Consider the following 22963-nt stretch of genomic DNA (forward strand, 5'->3'; position numbering starts at 1 on the left):
TATGAAGGAAATTTTTCATCCTTGACAGAGTTCAATTTTCCTGTTTCCATCCTTCTGACAGCACAGGGAACTAAAACACCTTCTAGTGTTTTAGGTTTAGTTTTTGAGTGCTGTTCACTAAATATTCCGTAGTTTTTAAAAACATATACATTTTACCTAATGATGCACACAATTTCAGCTGGTCAGTTTAACAAAACATATACACAGCATGTATATATATATATTTGAGCTTACCAGTGGCATTAGACCATGTCTTCTTTTATAGATGCGACGTACATTTTGCAGTGTTATTTGTACTACTGGTTTCTGTAGGGGGAATGGGTAGGGTGGTGAGGAAAAAAGACTGAGATATTCCAGGAGATTTATATTCTTTTACATTAACCTTTCCAATCAATCTGAAGTTTCTCTGAACTAGAGATACTAGCAATATCAAAGCAATATCCACCCATGTCATTTTAGAAGTGAAACAGTGGTTTTAAGCAGTTACTTTAAAAAAAGGAAGTTTGTCTTTGCTGTTGGTCCTTGTCTGAGTAGCAAAGCAGCTTAAGAATAAAATAAGAACAATGCATTATCACCTAAATCTGTTGCCAGTAAGAATAATCAAGCAAAAGATGCGCAGAACACAAAGATCTGTATTAAAAAATAAGGAAGCCATTTCCAATAAGGAAACCATAAGGTTGCTAGGCAAAATGTTTGCCAATGGTGCCATCTAATGGATGAAAATTGAATGGCATTTTGTCATAAAATGTGAAACATTTTACTTGTCTGGACACATTTTCAGGATTTTAATAGCCTGCTAGGACTATTGCTGCTATTTCTGTGACACAGTTCCAAAGCAGTGAGATGCTGTCAATTTTCCCCTAGAGAAATAAATGCTCAGTTTAATAGAAAACCTAGCTAAAATCTTCCAATACGAAGTAAATGTATATAAAGCTCTCACCAGGTAGGAACAGCACCACAGAGTAAGATTAGAACTTTACCTTAAATGAATTTTTACAAGAAGTTATTGCTAAATATTAATGGAGAATGAGCAAAGGACATTTTGTGCTTTGTCAGTAAGAGGTAAGTTTTAAGCAAGTTAGCACAGAGTCAGAGTACTGAGATATACTGAATGAAGTCAGAGCAGCATAAATTAAAGGAATGCTAAGGAACTTTTTATGAGAACTGAAAATACAGTTTTTTGGAGATGTGCTGCATGTGCATTTAAGAGGAATAATACAAAAAAACCTGTCCACTAGAGGAGCAGCGAGCTCACACCATATGCAAGACCATCTATGAGGCACTTACAGGATATCCATTAAGAGGCTGGAAGTACAAGTTAGCATCAGTAACACACACATGCCCTGGATTAGTCACCAGTGGTGTCACCATTTCTGCTTTACATTCCATATTCAGCGTTTCAGAAATGCTTTGAAATCTACAAGTGAAGAAAGGGAGTAAGTTTACCTCTGGTTCTTACATACGCAGAGCTACCCTTAAATTCTTCAGATTAATTTATAACCATGGGATGTCAGAATGGGGACTTCGCTATTTTAGGAAAGAAGAAAGTTCTTTGTTGAGACCTCTACTTTACCAAGTCGTGTTCTGCACCATTCTCAGAGCAGTATACCATTTCTATGTTCACTTTTCTATACAGAGCTTTATTCTGCATATACCAATGCCCAATTTGCAAAAAAATAATAGGTAAAATGAACAGTTTGAAGAGGAAAGAAATGGGGGGAAGTAACATATTCACCTTGACAAATTCTGTGTTGTAATTCTCCATTCCAGGTGGTTCAGAGTGTAAAGAAGATAACTCTCTGAATTAAAGAACTTGTGCTTCCCCAAGGAAGCACTTAAGTACTGAAGCAGGAGACTAATTGACCAGAAATTCAAATATATTTTCCCAGTAGAAAGTTATTAGAAAAATACCTGTTTTTATCAAATGAAGTTCTAGCCAAACGGGATTGCAGTATAGCAGTTATCTAATGTGAAGAAAAAAGAAAACACAGTCTATGATCCAAATACAATTAGAGTTTCATTAGTAACATTGATATTCTGATAGAAATAATGAGATACTTACCATGGCAGCTTGATCTCCCATCTTATCTAGACAAGAAGCCCTGTAGAGCTAAAGGACATTGAACTTTAAGTGAAATAGCACAGAACTCCCACACAAGTCACAAGTCAATAGCAACTGGGAGGGCATTAGCGTTCTTAGTGCTGGAGTACTAGAAGAGTTATAATTCTTTCCTTTTAAAGTAGAACATGTTTGGTCGTTGTTATTAATTTGTCTATACACTACTACCCCACACAGTAAAAAGCTATTGAGAGTAGCTTGCAACAGCTTTCAGAACTAGATGCTATGTTCAACTGCTGCATTTTAAAAAATAGATACTCCCATAATTTCACTTTGAGAATAAGTTACTCAAAATATTTAAAGAAAGCTCCCCATCAAATACCAAAAAGATACTCGGACAAAGTGTGTGGTGATACCAAATAACCACGTACCTGATGTAGAGTTTGCACAACATCTCCTACTTTCCCAGCCACATCCAGCTGAAATAAGTGTTCTGTGGTACCCTAAAACCAAAAGGATATTTACTACAAGTAAGTTTAAAATAAAGTACAATGAAAAAAAAAAAAAATAGAAAAAACACCTAAAATTAAAATACACTAAAACCTTGTCAAATTGTTTCCATAGGTTGCAGTATACATTTGAAAGACCTATGTTAAACTCGAACTTTTTTTTCTTTACAAATCCATCTTCCCTGTAGTAAGCTTTTTGCACAGTAATTGGTCAGTTATTTAATATAATGCAACATAATAGCTTTGAAGTGCTCCATTTAATATAGTGAAAACATCAGTAAGTGTAGAACTAGTACACGTTCTAACTAGTTTAGTATCACAAACATGTAAATATAGAATTAGTAAATGCTCTGACTAGTAAATGACAATATATTTGGACAGCTACTATATATAGTTTTTAGACAAAATATTCCAGCCCATTCAATCTTGAAAGACCTGGCTTTAAAAGTCATTATTCTTCTCTACATAAATCGTTTTAAACGGGAATGATTCCAAATGTAATCTCATGTTTCGACTACTCATTAATAAAAACTCTAGGAAACCTGCTTTGGCAGGGGGGGTGGACCCGACGATCTCTTGAGGTCCCTTCCAACCCCTACAATTCTGTGAAAACCTCATGAACATCACCCAACTTGTGTCGTATATTCATTTCTTTCTTCTACGAAGTCTTCCCAGATCTCTCAAGTGTCATTTCACTAACATTTCTCATTTTGACTTAAGTATATTAAAAGTATGCGCGTGGATCAGCTGATAGCAACTCTTACACAACTCATCTTCAGCAAAGGTGTTTAGGATCCCTTGAAAGACTCGGAAAGTAGTATAAAACTGTATTAACACATTTCTGTAGGGTTTTGTTTTATCTTTGGTTAGACTTTTAAAATAGTGATTAGTAAAACTACTTCAAGACATTGATCAGTGGGTACAATTGGATTAATTTAAAATTTAAGGAAACAAAACAAAAACCTAGAATTGCAGCAGCAATTTGGTTAAAAACTTTGTAACATTTTACAAGTACACAATTTTCCTTCAACAGGGGAAGCATGGCTCTCATATTCTAGTGGATGGTCTACAAGGACTGCTTATAGCCTACAATGTAGAAGCTTTCATGAGCAGTTCTCTGTCTAGCTCTCCAGATGTATGCAAAGATAGCAATGCAGTGTTTTGTAATTGATCTCAAACAATCAATGGAAGACATGGAAGCTAAAATGTACTACCAGATTCCAGCACTCAGTGAAGCATCCGGAACTGGAAATGATTTAAGTGTAAGATACCTAGCAGCAATAAAAAAAATATTCTGAAGTGCAGCAATAAAAAAAACAATATTCTGAAGTGACTGAAGGCTAACTGGACTTCTGTTTTAATTCACAGAAACATACCTGCACTTCTGTGAAGGAAGCTGTATTGGTTAACTTTCAGGAATGATTTAGGTATGAATGACTCTTGACTTGGGACAAACTAAAACGAAAAACCTTCCCCAAAAAAACCACTAATTCTCTTATCTTTTCACTGTTTTGTCAATGTGATAGTTATAAGATATTTAATAAATTGTGCACTTGGAGGCAAAACAGAAAATACAAGGAGCAGAACAGAAATCAGGTTTAGCACAAAGAACTAATGGCATAAAGCAAATGAACAAGGAAATTTAAGAAAAAATAAATAAAATAGTTTAAGAGACATCAACAAAACAACCCAAACCAGTTGTTTAGAGAATAATTCAGACAATCTTCTTGTCTCTTATAGCAGTAATACATATTTATGGACTCCATGACTCCTGAAATTTTTTACTTGAATGAATATGGCAAGAAATATATAATAGCCTGTTTCAATTCTTGCCTTTGGAAAGAATTTTTGGGCAGAAATAGTGTTTTAATGACTCTGAATTTTCATTTTGTATTTGTATCTTAACCCATCTCCCATTCCAGCTGAAAAACCCTTACTTGTGCACTTTGAGGCCTTCAGGCTCAAGAATTGGAGCAGACTCACCCTATCAGCAGAAAGGAACCAGAAGCAAGCTCTGGTTTCTGCTGTGAGCAGACTTATCTGCCATTCCTTTGAACCGTGACGCATTCAGCTGGGAAATATCAGTTAGGAATCTCTCATCTCTGGTATGCTTAGAACTGAGGAGAAGCAGTGTCCACTAAATACTAGTGCCCAGCTGACAGCTCTGTTCAGCCCACAGAGCTGCACAGCAAGGGTCAAATCTGCAGTATGTCCTCCAACAAATAACACAAATACACTGTAGAATTCAAACACTGTTTTTTATCCAATATGCACAATTATTTGTTTTTTTAAGCTTTATTGTCATATTCCTCAACTTATAATCATCTTACTCTTCCCAAAATGAGAGCATAGGTCTTTGCAGAACATGAGTTCACTAAAAACAGAGAAAAAATGTATACTTACTCTGACCGTTTTATAGGGTGCAATAATGTTTCTTTCTTTAATGAGAAAAGCCTGAAAAAGCAAGAATGTTAGTTTTAGTCTGAAAAAAATCACCCCCCCCCAAAAAAAAAAAAAAAACCATCCAAAACCCCCCCCAAAACTCACATCAATAATAAACATAAATCCTGATAAAGGCAAAGCTAAAAACACTGTTCAAGCAAACAGAATACTGGGTTGCAATATCCTGCTTTAACTACCCTACATGAACTGCAGAAAAACAATGACCTTTTGTAGCTGCTAACCACAAAAGGGACAAGTGTCCAACGCATTTCAGAGGCTTACTCACTTATACAGTCAATTAGTGAGCTTTTATTCCCATCATATGACCTTCAAGGAGTTGCAAGATTAAAGGCAGTAAACACAGCCACCAGTCTGGCCCCATTCAACAGAATACTCCTCCCCACCTTTTTGTCTGGCAGCTCATGTCCCTTGGGTTCTGCCCTGAAGGGAATGCCCCTTCCCACAGGGGAAACTCATGAAATCCCATGAGCCTCCTCAAATGAGCTCTTTCCACTGCCAAACATTTTCCTTCCTGTTCCGACAGCCACGAACCTCAGATTTCCTCTCTCATCCAATAGCTCGCTTTTGAACATTTTTGTTTCTCTGATGCTACTCTCAGACTCTCAGATCTGGAGAGGACCTCCCCCCCCAAAGAAAAAAAAAACAAACAAAAAAAAGCCAACAAACACATGAAACCTTCAGATCCTTGTCTTCACATCTCCTACGCAAAGGCTTAACTGTTGGCACATTGGTTTATCACCTTATCATCTGCTGTCTGAAAGGTGTCAAAAGCCAGAAAAGTCATGTTTTGCCCTGTCCATAGGAAAGGCTCAAACTTGTTAAAATCTCATGCCTGATTAAGACTAACTCAGTCCTGAACTCCACGAAAGGCACCAGACTGCACTACCAACTGTATTATTCTACACCATGGCCTGAGAGCCTTTCAACACACCAGGCATCCACATGGCTCCACCAGACCCAGTGCCTTCGTTTGCTTCCTACAGAGAGCACCATGCCTGTGGGTCTGCATTCAAAGGCAGATAAAGAAAACCAAAACCAAGAGAAATACTGTTATCGGCCTGACAGATGAGGGTAGAGCAGTGGACATTGTCTACCTGGACTTCAGTAGGGCTCAGAAGCTAACATAGCCGACCTTTGCCACATGACAACTCACAGTACGGGCAAGCCAGCAGAAATTGAGTGGCATGCTTAGAAGCTTGAAGGCTCAGCATGCCTCTCTAAGTGCTACATCAAATAATAATGGCAATTAGTTCCTTTCATCTGACATCAGCTTTTACAGACCCGAATCAGGCTATAGGAGAATAAAAATCAGAGTAAGAGACACTTGCTTTATACTCAGCACTTACTTCTGTATGATAACTAAATGTTATTCTACACTGAAAGTCCCAAATTCCAAACTATGAGGGAAAAGTCGACAGCACACATCAAAAAACATATGGAAGCAGAACAAAAAATTTAGCATACTACATTAATTTCATATTTTGGAGGACTTTTCTCCAATTCTATCTTAAGAAAAAGTACCGGAAAATAATATAATCTCCAATTACTATTTATATTTGCTGTTTTATAGTAATTATTTTTTAGTTTTCTTGTTACATAAAGCAAAGCTTCTTATCCAGCTATGCATTAACAAATTTGAACCCAAAGAAAAGGTGAACACGTTTAAGATGATCCAATTATTCAATATGTACAGTTTCCTACAAGACAGAAATTCTACTAAAAAAATATTCAGAACTAGATCATGATTTATCATCAGTACAACTACTGAGTGAGAACTTTATACTTGAAAGTCCCTATGCCTTTTATATAAAATACCAATATGTATCATCACAGCAAAATGTTTCAGAGCATTTCCCCAGTGACAGAAGGATGACTGACACACTACACGTAGTAGGACTAACAACATTTGACACTTTAAAAGTTCATTCTCTTTTCTTCGTGAATGTTTTTATACTTATCTGTTCTTCAGAACATCAGTGTATGGTAGATGGGATGAATAAAAAGTGTAATGAAATAAAAGACAACACTTTTTTTTGACCACCTGCAAGCTTGCATGGAACAATTAAAAATACCTATAAACAACAACTGTAAAATACTCAATACAAAAAATAGCATAGACAAAATTAAATGCTTGTGTACCTCTGACTGCCAGAGTACATAACACAAGGCTTTCAATATTAACTCTTGGTAAAAACATTTTACCTTCTCAAACATTCTAGCATATCTGTATTTCCCACCTCATCTCTGTTCTTTCCATAAAGGAAAACATGAGGGGTTTCTTTGTTTGTTTGTTTTAAGCATTGGAACACTTATCAGCCCCGATTTTGCAAAGCTTGAAGTATATTCTGTTGGTTAACATTAAGTATACATATGTTCAAACTAATCACAACTCATGACTGAAACTTGAGCCCACATTTCAGGATAGCTACTGAAAATGACTTGGTTGACATACAGTAGAGTCCAATGATTTTATAAAGCTGAACTGAAAGGACTAAGATGGCTTTGCCATTACCAATACATGCTGCAGAAAGAAAAAAATCTATATATAACTATAGCAAGACGAAAACAAGGATGATTAATAACCACTTTGAGATCAGTCTATTCGCCTTTTTCATTCAATTCTAAAATTGCCCTAAGCTCTTTTATAAAATGCAGTGTAAAAAATTCTTTTATAGTTTGAAATTTCCAGCATCAATAGTCTCATATTAATGCCAAGGTTTTTCCACACCAATTAGTTGTGTTTCCAGTCAACTCCTCACCCTAAAATTCCAGCTCTGAGAACGACAACAATAAAGAATGTAACCCTTCATGTTTATACATCAAGAATCTGTTATATGCAGCTCTTACCTGATTACATACAACAGAAATCCCTCCAGATGTTTCCCTAAAATGTAAATAAGATATTTAAAGTGATGGGCATTTCAGCTTTTTAGAGTTAAATGCATATATACAGTAACTCAAATTCACATACCGAGTGAAAGGATTATTTGCTTCATTGTCTTCTGAGGCTTTTATACTAATGCAGTCTCTCAATGGTATCTGCAGCAAGTAAGAAAAACACATACCCCTTCTTAAAAGGTTTTTAAAAGGAATCTTAATTTATCAAGAACTTGCAAGGTTGCACTGCTTACCTTGATAATGGGTTGGATATTTTCATCAGGTTCAAAAATGATTGATTTTGAACAGATTTTTAGAGAACCTCTGATTTTTCTAAAGGAACAAAAAAACAAGTAGTAGTTGTGTGTGTTTTACAGATACATGAGACTAGAACAACTAGAGTAAACGAATATATGTAAAACTTTCGTACCTTTCATCCCTGCAACCTTTATTTATGATATGATTAGCTGTGTGCTGTTCAAAGTAATATTCTTCCAGGTTAAGAAGCAGCAGTGAAAACCTACAAATAAATAAACAAAAATTATTTCTTCAAAAAGAAAACACCACAAAACAGCCAATGTTCTTAATAAAATATATCAAGTGTTTCAGAAATCTTCACTAATATATATAGAATCAAAGAATCACTAAGGTTGGAAGAAACCTTCAAGATCATCCGGTCCAACCATCATCCTACCACCAACGTCACCCACAAACCATGTCCCTAAGCACCACGTCCAACCTTTCCTTGAACACCCCCAGGGATGGTGACGCCACCACCTCCCTGGGCAACCCATTCCAATGCCTGACTGCTCTTTATGAGGAGAAATGTCTCCTAATTTCCAACTTGAACCTCCCCTGGCACAACTTGAGGCCATTCCCTCTAGCCCTATCACTGATTACCTGTGAGAAGAGGCCGACCCCCAGCTCCCCACACCTTCCTTTCAGGTAGCTGTAGAGAACAATAAGGTCCGCCCTGAGCCTCCTCTTCTCCAGACTAAACAACCCCAGTTCCCTCAGCTGCTCCTCATAGGACTTGTGCTCCAGGCCCTTCACCAGCTTCGTAGCCCTTCTCTGGACACGCTCCAGGGCCTCGATGTCCTTCTTGTAGCGAGGGGCTCAAAGCTGAACACAGTACTCGAGGTGCGGCCTCACCAGAGCAGAGTACAGGGGCACGATCACCTCCCTGGTCCTGCTGGCTACACTATTCCTGATACAAGCCAGGATGCCGTTGGCCTTCTTGGCCACCTGGGCACACTGCCAGCTCATGTTCAGGTGAGCATCAATCAGCACCCCCAGATCCTTTTCCTCTGCACAGCTTTCCAGCCACTCTCCTCCAAGCCTGTAGCGCTGCATGGGGTTGTTTATGGCCAAAGTGCAGGACCCAGCACTTAGCCATGTCGAACCTCATCCCACTGTCCTCTGCCCATCAACCCATCCTGTCCAGGTCCCTCTGCAGGGCCTCCCTACCCTATGTGTGCCCTGCCCCCCTCCCAGCCTCCAAGAATGAATTAATTTAAAATAACTTTTTAAAAGAACAAACCTGTATGGTTTGTATACACATAAAGATGATTGACTGATGCTCTTCCAAAACAGTCAAGGTTAGATATTTCAGTCTGTTCATATGTCTGAGGTGGGAACTATCCTAGCATAGCTAGTCTTTAAGGAATAATGCTAATAACAACACTACGTTTAACTCGGATCAGTGTAAGCCAGTCAAAATATGCAATGACACAAAAGGTGGAGCAGGAACTAACAGCGCAGAACGGAGAAGATAAGATCTTTCCAGGGCAAAGCTAAGTGACATTGGTTTCAAGTGTTAAGTGCAAACCACAGGCATGGTTTTTACAACACGGCTGAGCCACTCTATGGATACCCTCTAATAAAGCATTCTCCAACTACTTTTTGGCATTTTGTACCAGTGCCAGTGTTTGTTCAAACCCACAGGAAACCTGTTTATGGGCTAATCCAATAGAAAACAAACCACTACAACAACAAAAATTGAAGACATCTTCTAAAGCATTTCATTGCAGGATCACGGTAATGCCAACACTCACACAAAGTAAACGCAAATAGGTTAGATTTGATATAACATGAAACTACGTTCTCTAACAAATTAACTGCTGCAAGTAATGAAAGCTCATCAGCTCTACTAACAGGGTGAACACAGGGTCACCTATGCATTTCAGCAACAGGGAATGACAGTGAATATCAGCGCAGCAGGCAGAGCAGCAACATCTTATTTCCCTTCAACATACAACTGCTTGTTTGTGTGTGGAGCCGGCCTGATCTGCAGAAGTACTTAACATTTATTCACATCCACGCTTTGAGCTAAGTTCTGCATTGTGTTCATGAGGTGCTTTACGAGAAATGCTCGTGACAATGCTAATAAGCACCAAGCGTCCCCAGGGCATTATGGCACGTTTAAATAGCAAGCAGTAAACATGTTGAGAGTTCAAGAAATGAACTACATACTAAACAGTCTGCTTGCTAGGACAGCATATTTCATACTAGAAAAAACAGCATTACTGGAAAATACATCCTGTTTATGTAAGTTTCATGTTGTGTCTGTGTTACACTAAATGCACCAAGACAAAGGTTTGCTGTACTTACAAGTGGATCCACATGCTCAACACCTCCTGACACCCCACGTCCAAGACTCTCTGCCCTAACACCCCACTGCTTCTACAAAAAGTCCAGTGCATTATCTTTGCCCCTGCGTTCTTGAAAACAGGTGTTTTGTGATCCCATTAAGAAACACTAATGTTAAAATGTTAGAAAACATACAGGTTACAGCAGTGTAAGCCATACAAAACTCCTTAAGAAAATTCAATGCAAATCCACAAAGGTCACTTCAGCCGTTCCCCCAGTTACCATTACTGTGTTTCTTGAATATCTCAGGTTTCCAATGGAGTTTCAGGGGCTTTGCCATCACATATCATTTCTCAGAAGACACGGTATCAGTTGCCTTCTGTTTCTCATAGAAGTTTATTTTTCAAACTTACTGCAACCTATGAAAGCACGTCCTACCAACAGGTGTAAACTGAATTCCCAGCTTTCAGAGGCTTTGGTGCCATCACCCGCCTTCAAGAAGCTAAAATAGAAGCTCTAGCTCTGCATTTTGAAGAAAAAAGCTTCACTAGGAACATTCTACATCCTAAGGGGGTAGAGGAGTATGAAACCATAGCAGCTTCCCCACAGCTACCATTATATCCCGTTTTTCAACACGTCACCTAATTGAAGTCACACAGGACAAACTTAAGTTTTCTGGGCTTTTGCAAACTCAGATCTAGCAAGTGCTATCATATTTTTATTCAAAACTTTTTAATAAAGCTGTGTCAGGATATGTAAACCAGTTCAACATCAGGATGTTTTTCTTTCTAGTATATATAAGCATACACACTCAGATGATTATCCACAAGCCAAAATACTTAAGAACAAAGGTAACGCACAGATTTGTTTGAAAAATCTTCCACTTTTTTGTCAGGGAACAGACACTATGGACACAAGGAACAATCAGCTTCACAGCAATGATGTTAAAGGTCCCATAAATCTTTTGTGACAACTGGTAAATCATGTTCGATAGAACTCATTTCTGAAATTCCGTAAATAAGTAGAGCCACTAAGAGTAATTGTATCAACGGGGTCCCTCGTGAGAGCCTTCACCACACACGATGGCAATTCAGGCTTGCCAGGAGTTTTAACAAGTATTTACAGGTATCAGGGGAACAGATCACTCTCTGGTACATGGCATCAGCAGGCAAACATGGTGTTGTGAAGGTCTGAAAAAACAGGAAATCAATAGCTATACAATTATAGCAGTGGGGATCTTCAACATGCAACTAAGCAGATGGACTGCAGAAGAACCAGCAGGATGATTGTCTTCCAAAGAACTACAGAAGGTATTCGAAAGACACTTGTGATATCAAGATGAGTGACACACAAAATTTATGTTATCAGCTGCTACATAGTCCTATGACAGGAATTTGTACATATGTTTGGTACAGAGCTAGAATAGTAATTTGATTCTTCTGGGCATGACAAGAGAAAACAAACACACACACAAAGGAAAGGAACGATGCCCAAGATAAGAAACGGATGAAATGCATAGCAGTGGAGAACCCTATCTGGGTCTCAAGCCACCGAGCAGCTGTGCTAGTCCCTGTGCTGCATAAGCCTATGACTTACCATGCTGCCCTGGAGAACAGCCTGGCTCACAAACCCAGTGTCAAGTCACGTAAGACTAGGTAAGCCTGTTCCTTTTTCCTCAAGTCTGACCCTAAGACATCAAGAAAACTCAGCCTCAGCCATTAGTCAGGCAAACATCTAAACAACATCTTCCAGTGAGAAGAACCAGACTGCTTCAATAATACGATTGGTTTCACACCCCTCCCCTCCAGAAGAAAAACAACAAAATCTATTTATGTCTAATTTTTCCCCAAAAAGCAAACCGTAAGTATCAACTGAGAAACGTACAACACCACTGCCGAATCCAAAATGAAAAAGATTTTTTTTCTTTTTTAATTATCACTAAGAACTAGTATCTGGAAAAAGAGGTTTTGTTCTAATGCAAGCACTTGTGTTTTTTAATAAAAAGCAAAGGGATCTTCTATGTGTGGCTGCTGCTCTCAAACCTTGTATTCCTATAGCACAGTAACAATGAATACTGGCAACTACTGTTTCAGGCAAACACCAAAGGATCACGTTTGCGGTATTTTTCTTAGCATCAGCAAGTGGCTCATTTTAATCCACTTTTGAAATGTATAACCTCATGGTTACTTGAAACTTCCTTGAAGTTGAATCACTTGAAACAAGTGAGTTCATTAGCATTTATTAAAAATAGCATTACCTTTCTCTAAGTAGCTATCTTCTCTTGGAAAATTCGTGGAAACCAACTCAAATAGCCTTTGAAATCAAGCGATGAAACTCATACCCTAGCATATCGTATGATGTGTTTATGCTGGCTTCCTAATAAAGATACATTTTACAGGCTTACGTTCACAATTTTTGTGGTCACCAGGCTATTTAATTGCTTACAACAGATTGATAAGGTCAGTAAGCCACAATTCTTCAGAAATTTCTTCAGGCATTTCTTCAGACACAATTTACTATTTTTTCCTCATACATTAAACTTGACACATTAAACTATTTTTAAAAAGTGATATATTGATTTGAAAGTGACAGAGAGGAACAAAATAGACAAGATTTTCAAAGGAAGCTTAGATGCCATTAAAATATCTGTATGGTGTAATGCTCAATGCCTTATGTTTTAGCTTCTTAGCAGTCTGGTCTTTATCCTTGGATAAAGTCTTGCCAACAGTAAAAGAAAGCTTCTCAGAAAATGATATGTGGTTAATGCATTTGATCATTTCAAAATCTGAAGGAAAAAGGCTTTAACAGCTTCACTGGTCCAACCCAGCCTTCCAGCTTCCTCAGAGACTACTTACAGTTCAGGAGACAACTCACTTCAAACTGCAGAAGCCATCAAATTAGCAGACAGAGAAGAACAGCAGCTTCCAGTCAGAGCTGTGGAGTTCCCTCAGGATAGTTTTGCACAGGTTTAATAACCTGAACGAGTTCATGGAGGGGAACAAGTAACACAGACTGTACAGCATGAAGGGGTCAAGGGCAAGAACACCGTGGCTAGAAACAAGACCTTTCTGCTCAGAGGGCAGCAGCCCTGCTGTCAGAGTGAGAAGGCAGCAGTGCCCCTTCCAGGATGAAATGAATCGGCAGCCTCCACGGCCACCAGGGCAAAGCCTCGAGCTTTAACATGGGTGGAAGGGCATTTGAGCTATTACCGCTCAGATTTAATGCGAACCCTGTATCTGAAATCAACAGCAGAAGCAGCTAGGAGGGAGAAAAAGAAGAAACTTTAATGAAGGCCCTAACAGCTTTTTTGTTGGAACATCTTTGATACCCACCCGCATCCACTGGTGTTTGTCTATTAACTCTTTATTCCACGAGGATCAACCTTTTAATAGCTGTTGCTTAAAATCTAAGTACCTACACTTAAGTGTAAATTAAAGCATGCTAATACAAATTTGCTTGAAGGCTTTTTCATATTCCTGTTTTTGTGTTGTCCCTGAAAAGTGACATTAAGAAAATCTGAAAAAAAATCAAATTGAAGTGATGTGGAAGGTGTTCCCTCGTGATGAGAATCAGTATTGGTTCAAAAAGTAGCTTCAGGGAAAAAAAGGATGAAAGGAAAAAGAGAAGGCAAGCACCTTGCCAAGACAAACAAAACTTAATCTGTAGCAGGAAGAAGAAAGAGTACTGCAGGTAAGGCTGGTACACAAACAAAGCAGTGAGAAACTCTGGTTGCTCTTTTCTAAAAAAAAAGAAAAAAAAAAAAAAAAAAAAAAAAAAGTATTGTCTTGCTTATTTTTTGCCTTTTTCAAAAAGCTCCAATATAATTGCCACTCCAAAAAGGGCTGAGGACTATGAGTCAAGAACACACCCTAGACGCATACAAAAACTAAGCAGGACACTAAGCAGCAGGAGAACACTTGCAAAACCTAACCTCATGTGATGTCACCTCCTATACACAAGGTTTGGGAAGCCAAATTGCACCCAAACATTCCTAGCATTGTTCAAAGTATGCAGCAAAGAAGCCAAACACACAACTCTTGATTTACCAACTACAACCTGAGGTTTGTAAGTCCTGCCAAGATGCTATAAAATATCCCCCAAGTAGAAAGTGTGTTATATTGGGCTCATTCTACCTGAGAATTTTAGTATTATTTTGCTTCACGTGCACGTCCGTCCACACTTCAATTCGCAAAGATCCAAGCGAGATCCAGCAATATAGTCAGCAGGGAGAGAACCAAAATCCAACCCGACAACAACAAAAACCAACAAACCCACAATTTATTTTATGTTCCAATGTCACCCACCACCTGAAGCACCAAATCAGGCACAGGAATGAGCGTGCAGGGACCAGCATCTCAGCAAAACCCCATTTACACCATCCAGAAGAAACAGCAGCCCATTGATCCTGCTTTAAATTCTTCATCTGTGATTGAATTGTTACCATTTCCACCACTTCACTGCACATGCTGGGAAACTACTGGGGCAGAACAGTTTCAAGTGGTTGACCAGACACACCTTGGACAATCACTTGACCCGATACCAAAGTACAGTCCTCATAATAGAAGTACACTGCCAGGGATGAACCAGTTCAGCAGCAGCCCGCAGCTACACAAAACCAGCTCTAAGTAAACCTCCTCTTAAGAGCAAAGTATCTATCGGCCAGCTGATGTGTGAATAAAAGTCTTCCTTACGTATATTTTGTCCTTAGAGGCTAAGATAAGGCTACATACTTATCATGAAACAAAAAAACAAGCGGACATCACACAGCATCATCGATCTGCAGGACCTACATGCTGCCAGTATGTCGTCTTACGTGAGTGATGTGAACAGCAAAACAGATGAACTCCTCAAACAGGAAGCCAAGCAGGCAAACCAGCAGAACTATTTATAAAAAGTCTCTGTATCAAGTGTTAGATATGCCTACATTTGGGCACTCAGCCAGCAGAACCCGGAACTCTATTTATAAAGAGAGCAACAACCTTACCAAAATGCCACATCATTTAACTTGAAGTTTTGTAACTAAAATTATTTAAAAAAATAAATAAAAAAAAAAACACAAACCAACAGACTCCTACTAATGCATATTGAGTATTTTTACGGATTAAATTGAGTAATCATGCACACAACACTGTATTAATTAGAAGAGAACATAATATCTTTCTTCGCTCTGAACACCTAGGAAAAGTGAAAATAGATGTCTAGGAATACAGGTACATTTGAAGTTAAAAATCCTGCCAAAATTAATCCAACTCATTAGGTAGATTGATTTGTTTAATAAAATATAAAGTAAACCCCATTCTTTGTTCTCAGTGTATGAACACAGGACGTTTTAGAATGATCTTCCTTTCTTCTAGAAAATAACATAGTAAGAAAAGTAGACATACATAATCAGATATTAAATCAGTCCAAGTAATTAGTTTGGGATTTTTTCCTGATCGCTTAGAACTGATCTTCCTTCCTCCCCCTCAGAGCAACTATATAAGAAGATTAACTTTTTACCTACTGTTTCCCTGTGCTCTCAACCAGAACTTTCATAGCTTGCATATTTGTTCATTGCTTTATATAAAAACAAACAAACAAAACCAAACAAACAGCAAACTAACAAACCCACACATGAAACACCATTACCACAAAGTTTCAGAAAGGCCTGGTCACCTCAGTCAGAAATAACTACAGCATGATTACTTAAGAGAAGTATGAGCTATTCTTCTTGTACCAATTACCCAGCAAGAAGGCTAAAAGAAAAGCTTCCAGAGGATGTCATTTCTATTAAGCAAAATAAACATCTCTTTTGTGCTGTTTTAAGGCAGGACTGCCGATAAGGAAAACAAAAGACAGGATTTGATATTTCACAGCCAAAATCGTTTAAAGTGCTTAAGAAATGTTTTATGATTTCCTTTTTTTTTTTTTTTTTCCTTCAGAAAGGCACAGGAAGAGAGAGAGGAGAAGAGACACGATATATATATATGTATGTATATATATATATATACGCACACACCTGATTTCATATATACAAATTTACTCTTATTTTACACATATGTCAAGTTAGGCAAGGGGAAGAAATAGAGAGATGAGTTTGCAGATATTTAGATGGGAAAAGCTACAAGTGAAAATGACAACAAAATTAATCTTTCATGATGTTCTCAAACTACAAACAATAAGATACAAGATCCTAAAACGTTTCCAAGGAACTTTCATTAACTGCAGATCAGTAACGCTGACAGACATTGATAAGTTGGTTTTGTTGTCAGGGCTTTTAGGAGAGACTTTTATACCACTTGGATCTTTAGAGCAAATCTGATGAGTTTGTGGCCTCTTCCTCAGCTTCTCAAAAAAGTGGAGACAAGTTACGTTAAAACCTGAACAGAGCTATTATAGTCATACTTCTAGCTTTTCCTACAGTGAAGATGTTTTACTTCACAATTAAAAATCCTTCTCCTCCTCCACAGGAAGCTTGTCCATTCCCCCTCCAGGACCCTCACAGTTAACTGAAACCACAGCAACCTCCAAAAGCAGCAAGGAGAAGAAAGCAAAAGAAAGCAAAAAGGGATCCAGAATACGTTTGGCCTTTGGAAACGTTTCAAAAGCTGTAGTAGCTTCATCGGCTGAATACCTATGAATCAGAATTTATATGGGCAAAGTGAGCCAAACTCTTCGTCACATGTTTTTCTCCCCAACAATAAACATCACTGTGTAACCAGCACCAGGAATTTGCACAGGGCTCACACGGGCCCGGCTCGGTGTCCACGCGGGCCCCCGTGGCTGCAGACCCTGCAAATCCTGCAACGGGAGGCACCTGGGGGGCACCCCGGTGCCACGCACTTACCTTGCAGAGATCTCCTACATGGCAATATGACGGTTATGAAGGGTTTTGAAACTCTCTGATGAGCCAGGCATAGATAAGCCACATAAAAGAAACTGTGACACAAGCTAAAAATAAGAGAGCAAATTCCGGCCGGGCGCAAGGTAAGCCTTTCTCATATGGTCAGTTAGTCATAGGAACACAAAATACAGTCAGAGAGCAGGAAGGGGGTAATTGCATTTAGAGCTTTAAGGAGCTGTCAGAGAGTCTGTAATTGAAGGACTGACGATACGCCGATCGTAATGTTCAGAACAATAACAAACAGCCTCTACAGTGAAACAGCGCTGTGCCTCGACACCACCAACACAACTGAAAACACCCGAAATGGAGCTCCCACGCGCTGCTTCCACGCAGTTTAAGCCGAGCGAGCTTAATTTATCTCCGTTTCCCCAGCTTTGCCCGGCACCCTTCCAGCCCTGACTGCAGGCACCCAGCACCGACCCGACTGCAACGAGGGCGCAGGCGGGCACGGCGCCTGCAGCCCCTTCACCCTCCGGCGCCTGCACTCCCGGCCCCTCTCACCCGAGGGGGCCGGGGCCGGGGCCGGGGCCGGGACTCTCACCTCTCCTTGGAGTACAGCTCCCGCTCCAGCCGCCGCCTGCGGATGAAAGCCATGGAGCCGCCCGGCCTCCCCGCCGCCGCCGCTGTCGCAGCAGGCCGGGCCAGGCCGCGCCTCAGGGAGGCGGGGAGAGCAGGGCCGGCCCGGCGGGTCGCCGGGGTGCCTTCCCTAAGCTTCCTTCCTCTTCCCCTTCCCTTTCTCTTTCCTTCCTTAAAACTTCAGCTGTGTTGTTTTTTTATCGCCGCAGGTCCAGAGGAGCAACCCGCGTCCCCAGCTCGCAGCAGGGCCTGCAGCAGGGCCTGTGCCCAAACTGGTGTCGGAGGTAATAGGTTGGGGTTGTCCCTCTTCACGGGGTGCGTTCAGAGCAGGAATGGAGGTGCCGTCCTCCTGTCACGGGTTTAAAACCTAAAAAACCTCCGTGGGAGGAAGAGGTAAATAAAATGCCACATGCTTTAGTTCGTGTCACTGCAGCTGCATCTGAACAATCCGTAACGTGTGCGCTGACACGGTTTCATGTGAGGTAGGAAAACAGTGTTATTTGCATTTTTATAAATAAAAAAAAAAAGCTGAGTCACGCAGGGAATGTGATTTTTCACGTAGGAATAAAAAGAATTATAGGCTTGTAGGCCTCGAGTCTGTCTGATCTAATCTCTGCACTGAGGCTGATTCAGATATATGTTGATCAGTGTTACTCAGTTTCAATTTGTGGACCTGTAAACATGAATATGAGAAGTGCTGTATATGCTAAGAATTGATTTGCTTTTGCCATTTGTCTTTCAGGGACCTCTTAGGAGTAGTTCACAAAATCTAAGGAGGCTGTGGATCATGGTCTGAAAAGTGATATCATCCATAAGAAATATTTCTGTAATTGATTTATAAAGACACCTATTGAAGGAAATCTACAACTCTGGTATGTAGATCGCAGCGATATTTAACTGCGTTTATGAAAATGTATTTGCCTTGTATCCCACTTTATTCTTTTACTGCATTCCTTGCTGTCAAACTCAAAATGGAAACAGACAATATTTTTATATTGTTCACGTATGTTTTTATAAATCTGTGTGTAAATATATATAGATATTTATTTATACAAGTGTTTGTATATGTAGATATGTATATCATCTTCACACAGACTACACAATTTTGTTCATTTTCCTCCCAGACTACGTTCATTAAATGATTTATTCTTACTGATTTTCTCTAGTTTCTTTCCAGTATGCTTTTTGCCTTTATCTTAAGGTGTGAGGCCCCTTAGAGCAGTTCGGCTGAGGACTGACACCAACTAGAGTGTAAGAATTACATCCTATGTATTAGACAAAAGAGGAACTTCTATAAATACATCGCAGAAATAACTTGCTTTTCTTCTGACAGTGTTACTTCTGCTGAGAACCTTTTCTAATGTACTGCCACCTAATTTTCCCAATTTTAGTCTGTGCATTTGAGTTTTTCTCAGATGTAACGTTTTGCCTTAGCCCTCCTTCTAACTTTAGATACTTATCCAGGTAGTAGAAATAGTTTTGAACCCTGACTCTGCCTTGTAGCTCCCAGGTTGGTGAGAAACATTTACTTATTTTTTTTAAATATATATGTATATTCTGTTACATCTTGCAGATCATTAAAGGAAATATTGAATAGAACAGAAATGACAACATACCCTTATAGGATGTCCCTGAATATGCTCTTCAGGTTTGTTTTTTGCAAGCAGCATGCCAGTTGGTTTTGATTTCATGAAAACTGTGTTTCCTTTGCTTTTTGTTGTAATAAAACTGTTGTGGGGCAGTCTCCAAATTACAGTAAACTCAAGGTCTATGATACCTGTTTTTCTACTGAATCAGTGAAATTGATTGTAAAAGAGGGCAATAGATTAGTGTGAGATTATTTGTTTTTGACAAACCCATGTTAACCTCTTTATAAAACAATTTTTCTGGAATATCAGGATTAAAATTAGCATGTATAGTTGTGGACCTGCTTACCTTAGATAGACACATTTTATCCTTTTCTTGTCTCCTGGAACCTGCATAGTCGTAGCAATTCAGAGATTACTTTTGCTGTATTATTAAACCAAATTCTTCAGGCTCTATTAACTCAAACCTATATCATCTAAATAGTTTTTAACCCATTCCATCTCTAAATTCTTTGTAAGATAAATTTAACTAAGTATCTGGGCACATTTCCTTGTTGCATTTTCTATCTCTTTTTACCTGTCACTCATTTGGTACTGTAGGCTTTGTGATTTTATTATTTTATTCCTATTCTTTTAGATTTCTCTTCAGTTATGTCCCCTTATTGTGGCCTTTTTTTTTTTTTTCCAAATCCTTGAAGGACTCCTAATGCAACTTTAACACAGTATACCTAAGCTTTCTACAATTCCTTTTGTTCACATCAAGATAGCTTGCTATTGTATGTTTAATTAAAAATGAGTCTATTGTTCTCTGTAGAAAATCTAGGTTAGCTTTAAATGACCGAGCACAGGCTAGACCGTACAGAAGGGAGGTTAAATAACTCATATAGGATGGCATGCTGTTATGATGAACCTGCTTTTAGTACCCAGATTAGCTTGATTAAAGCTAGTTTAGCTATTTCTACATAACAATGTAATCTGTAGTTGGCAGTGGCAGAATGCTTTTTCTTCCTCTTCTTAGAATAGAGAAGCCTACTTTGCTAAAAATATGCCATGATTGCTTGCACCCGGTTTACCTTCTCCCTTTAAAGTCAAAATGAATTCTACCCTACTTGTCATGAAATTCAAGTTAGTAATGCCTCTTTAACTTCTGTCCCTTGAAGCAAAAGATCATCCCTAAAACATAACAAGAACTTCATGGACCTTTTTTGCCATGGTACATAATTATTCTCATTTTCAAGTAGTTGAAATCCACTGTTATCTCAAGGGCGAGTTTCTTGTATACCTCTTTTGCTCAGAATAAGTCAGAAAAAAAGCATGAACTTCCTCTTTTTTAAGAGAGCTATAATCTGTTATGAAAAGTAGACCCCAGTGGTGACAAACTGCTACTTCTGCCTTTTCATGTTCACCAAGATACAATCTCTCTCTTCCTGGACTTGATACAAAATGAAGCACCTTCTCTTGCTTTCCTTTGCCCATTTTCCTTAGTAAGGTGCATTCTTATACAGCTATTGTTGAAGTGTGCCAGCGTATCTCTGATGATACTAAAACCGTATTATTTCCACAGGTTCGTTAGATCCCTGACATTTGACTTCAAATATCCCTACATGTCTTTCATGATTTTCTTTTCTCTCTTAATGCTTAAGCATTTCTTTCTTCTGTCTTCCTCTCTAAAATTTCTTCTCCTGGCTCTTTGTGGCAAGTCTCTTTTTCAAAGTCTCTCTCTCAAGTTGTTAAAAGATCACCTCCCTGCATATGTCAGTCAATGACATCAGATGCTCTTTCCAGTCTTTGTTGAATTGACATAATTTCTTCCCAATATGGAAGAAAAATACTTAAGGAACAATACCCCATGGTCATGTCGTTCAGACCCCCTGTCAAACCATCCACAATTCTGTGCTGTTAACCCCTGTATTTGTAACAGAGTAGCCAATGCCCAGTCCTCCATCATAGAGGACTTTCTTCTTTCTTCTGTCAATGTCCTGCTATAATCCTGTTATTCTGGGTAGCTTTCTCTATTCTATATTTGTGTCATGTCAGCAACATGCTAACGATGTCCTTGTCAACCCTCCTATTTTTCAGGTAAACATCCCTGCTCATTTTCCTTTTCCTGAAGAACCTGGTGGAGGTCAAATAATTGAAAGCAGAAGAATGACAAGACCTACTACTATTATGTTTTCACAACATTACTGCCATTTTAAATAAATAAAGGGCTCAGTTTAGTCAACGTCCATGTATCAGCACAAACTTTAAGGCATACACGGATTTTTCTTTCGTGACTGGGGAGAACATATGAATGTATATCAGCCAGTATCATTGTGAGTACGGGAGTCATATATTAGGTGTAGTATCATATGTACTGTGCCAGCAGTTTTATTAGGGAAGGTTTCTACAATAGTAGGCTTCTGGAAGGTATTCTTCAGTAAAACTTTGTCCTTCAAGTACCTAAAAAGCTTCATGAAATACAAAATTCAAGTATTCCATGTCAATCCATTCTGTTCTATGGAGAGTTTTTAGACATGTTCAGGAGAGGCTTAACCTCATCTGTTGAAGTCAGTGAAATTCCCACTGAATTACTGGGATCGTAAAAGGCTTCCTGAGTGCATTTCAAGGATCCATCCAGTACTATATTTATGCTGTAGTGTATGGTAATGGCCAATCCTTGACATGTTAATCAAAAGCGGAACTTGTAGAGAATGCTCTAGCTATTATTGTTAGAACTGGTGAGAAAACAGAAGCGCATTTTTCATGGAAAAAAACATAGTCACCTCTCACTGTTTTTCAATGACATTTAAAATAAGTTTGCCATTTCGTAAAGTTAGCTTTTTTTTAAAGGTGCAAGCAAATACTTGTACTTTCAGCAAGAGTTTAGGGCAGGTTAAATCCTGTAAAGCAGATGCTAGCTCAAAGTTTTTTGTGGTATATGCTCTCTTTTCATTGTATGTGTACTCACAGCCTAGACTAATATATCTCTAACTGGTACATCTTGCTTCTACCACAGTAAAAATAATAGAATCAACAACATCGGCAGCAACAATAATTAGATGTGCCATGGCTTAACTGTTGTCCTGATCTGAATGATGACTTGGAGGTACATGCGGAAATTCCACTAATTTGAAAATAATCATATAAAATTTGCCCTGATCATACCATTGCAAGCTCCAGTGTGAACACATTTAAACTAGTTTGTAATCGGCTTATTTGTACTAAATTATGCAAAGTTTTTTTGAGCTAGTTGTAAGTGTGTACACAAAGAAGTTTGCAAGTGTTTAAGTGATTTAAAATCAATTTTAATTAAACCAATTTTGTCAATCAAAAAATGCATAGTTTACCATTTTACTTGTAGCAGAACAATCCTATAGGCAGATCTTTAGAGTCAGCATTTAAAGCTGTTCTATAAGAAAAAAAAAAAAAAGTGAAGACA

General features: G+C 38.7%; 1 protein-coding gene and 1 long non-coding RNA gene across 5 annotated transcripts in view; one reads left to right on the forward strand and one right to left on the reverse strand.

Annotated features, from left to right (window-relative positions):
• Window positions 1–18393, reverse strand: part of NSMAF (neutral sphingomyelinase activation associated factor) — a 38025-nt gene extending 19632 nt beyond the window's left edge. For both annotated transcript variants that reach the window (XR_005816462.1, XM_040545640.1), the window contains exons 1-11: window positions 17922–18393; window positions 8339–8428; window positions 8163–8241; window positions 8003–8070; window positions 7879–7915; window positions 4972–5022; window positions 2491–2562; window positions 2063–2110; window positions 1912–1964; window positions 1288–1417; window positions 235–306 (exon numbers count right to left, since the gene is read on the reverse strand). Coding sequence is in view for 1 of the 2 variants with exons in the window: in XM_040545640.1 (XP_040401574.1) it covers window positions 235–306; window positions 1288–1417; window positions 1912–1964; window positions 2063–2110; window positions 2491–2562; window positions 4972–5022; window positions 7879–7915; window positions 8003–8070; window positions 8163–8241; window positions 8339–8428; window positions 17922–17974 (753 nt within the window). In the remaining variant the exon portion in view is untranslated. The remainder of the gene's footprint in view (window positions 1–234; window positions 307–1287; window positions 1418–1911; window positions 1965–2062; window positions 2111–2490; window positions 2563–4971; window positions 5023–7878; window positions 7916–8002; window positions 8071–8162; window positions 8242–8338; window positions 8429–17921) is intronic.
• Window positions 18296–21780, forward strand: LOC121064342. 3 transcript variants are annotated; one of them, XR_005816464.1, is made up of 5 exons: window positions 18296–18438; window positions 18699–18828; window positions 19123–19207; window positions 19530–19604; window positions 21622–21780. It is a non-coding gene; the product is annotated as an uncharacterized LOC121064342 (long non-coding RNA). The 3 variants fall into 3 exon arrangements; XR_005816465.1 differs by having other exon boundaries at window positions 19134–19207; XR_005816463.1 differs by lacking the exon at window positions 19123–19207.
• The last annotated feature ends 1183 nt before the right edge of the window (window positions 21781–22963 follow it).

Source organism: Cygnus olor, chromosome 2 (genome assembly GCF_009769625.2).
Source record: "Cygnus olor isolate bCygOlo1 chromosome 2, bCygOlo1.pri.v2, whole genome shotgun sequence".
Taxonomy (NCBI): domain Eukaryota; kingdom Metazoa; phylum Chordata; class Aves; order Anseriformes; family Anatidae; genus Cygnus; species Cygnus olor.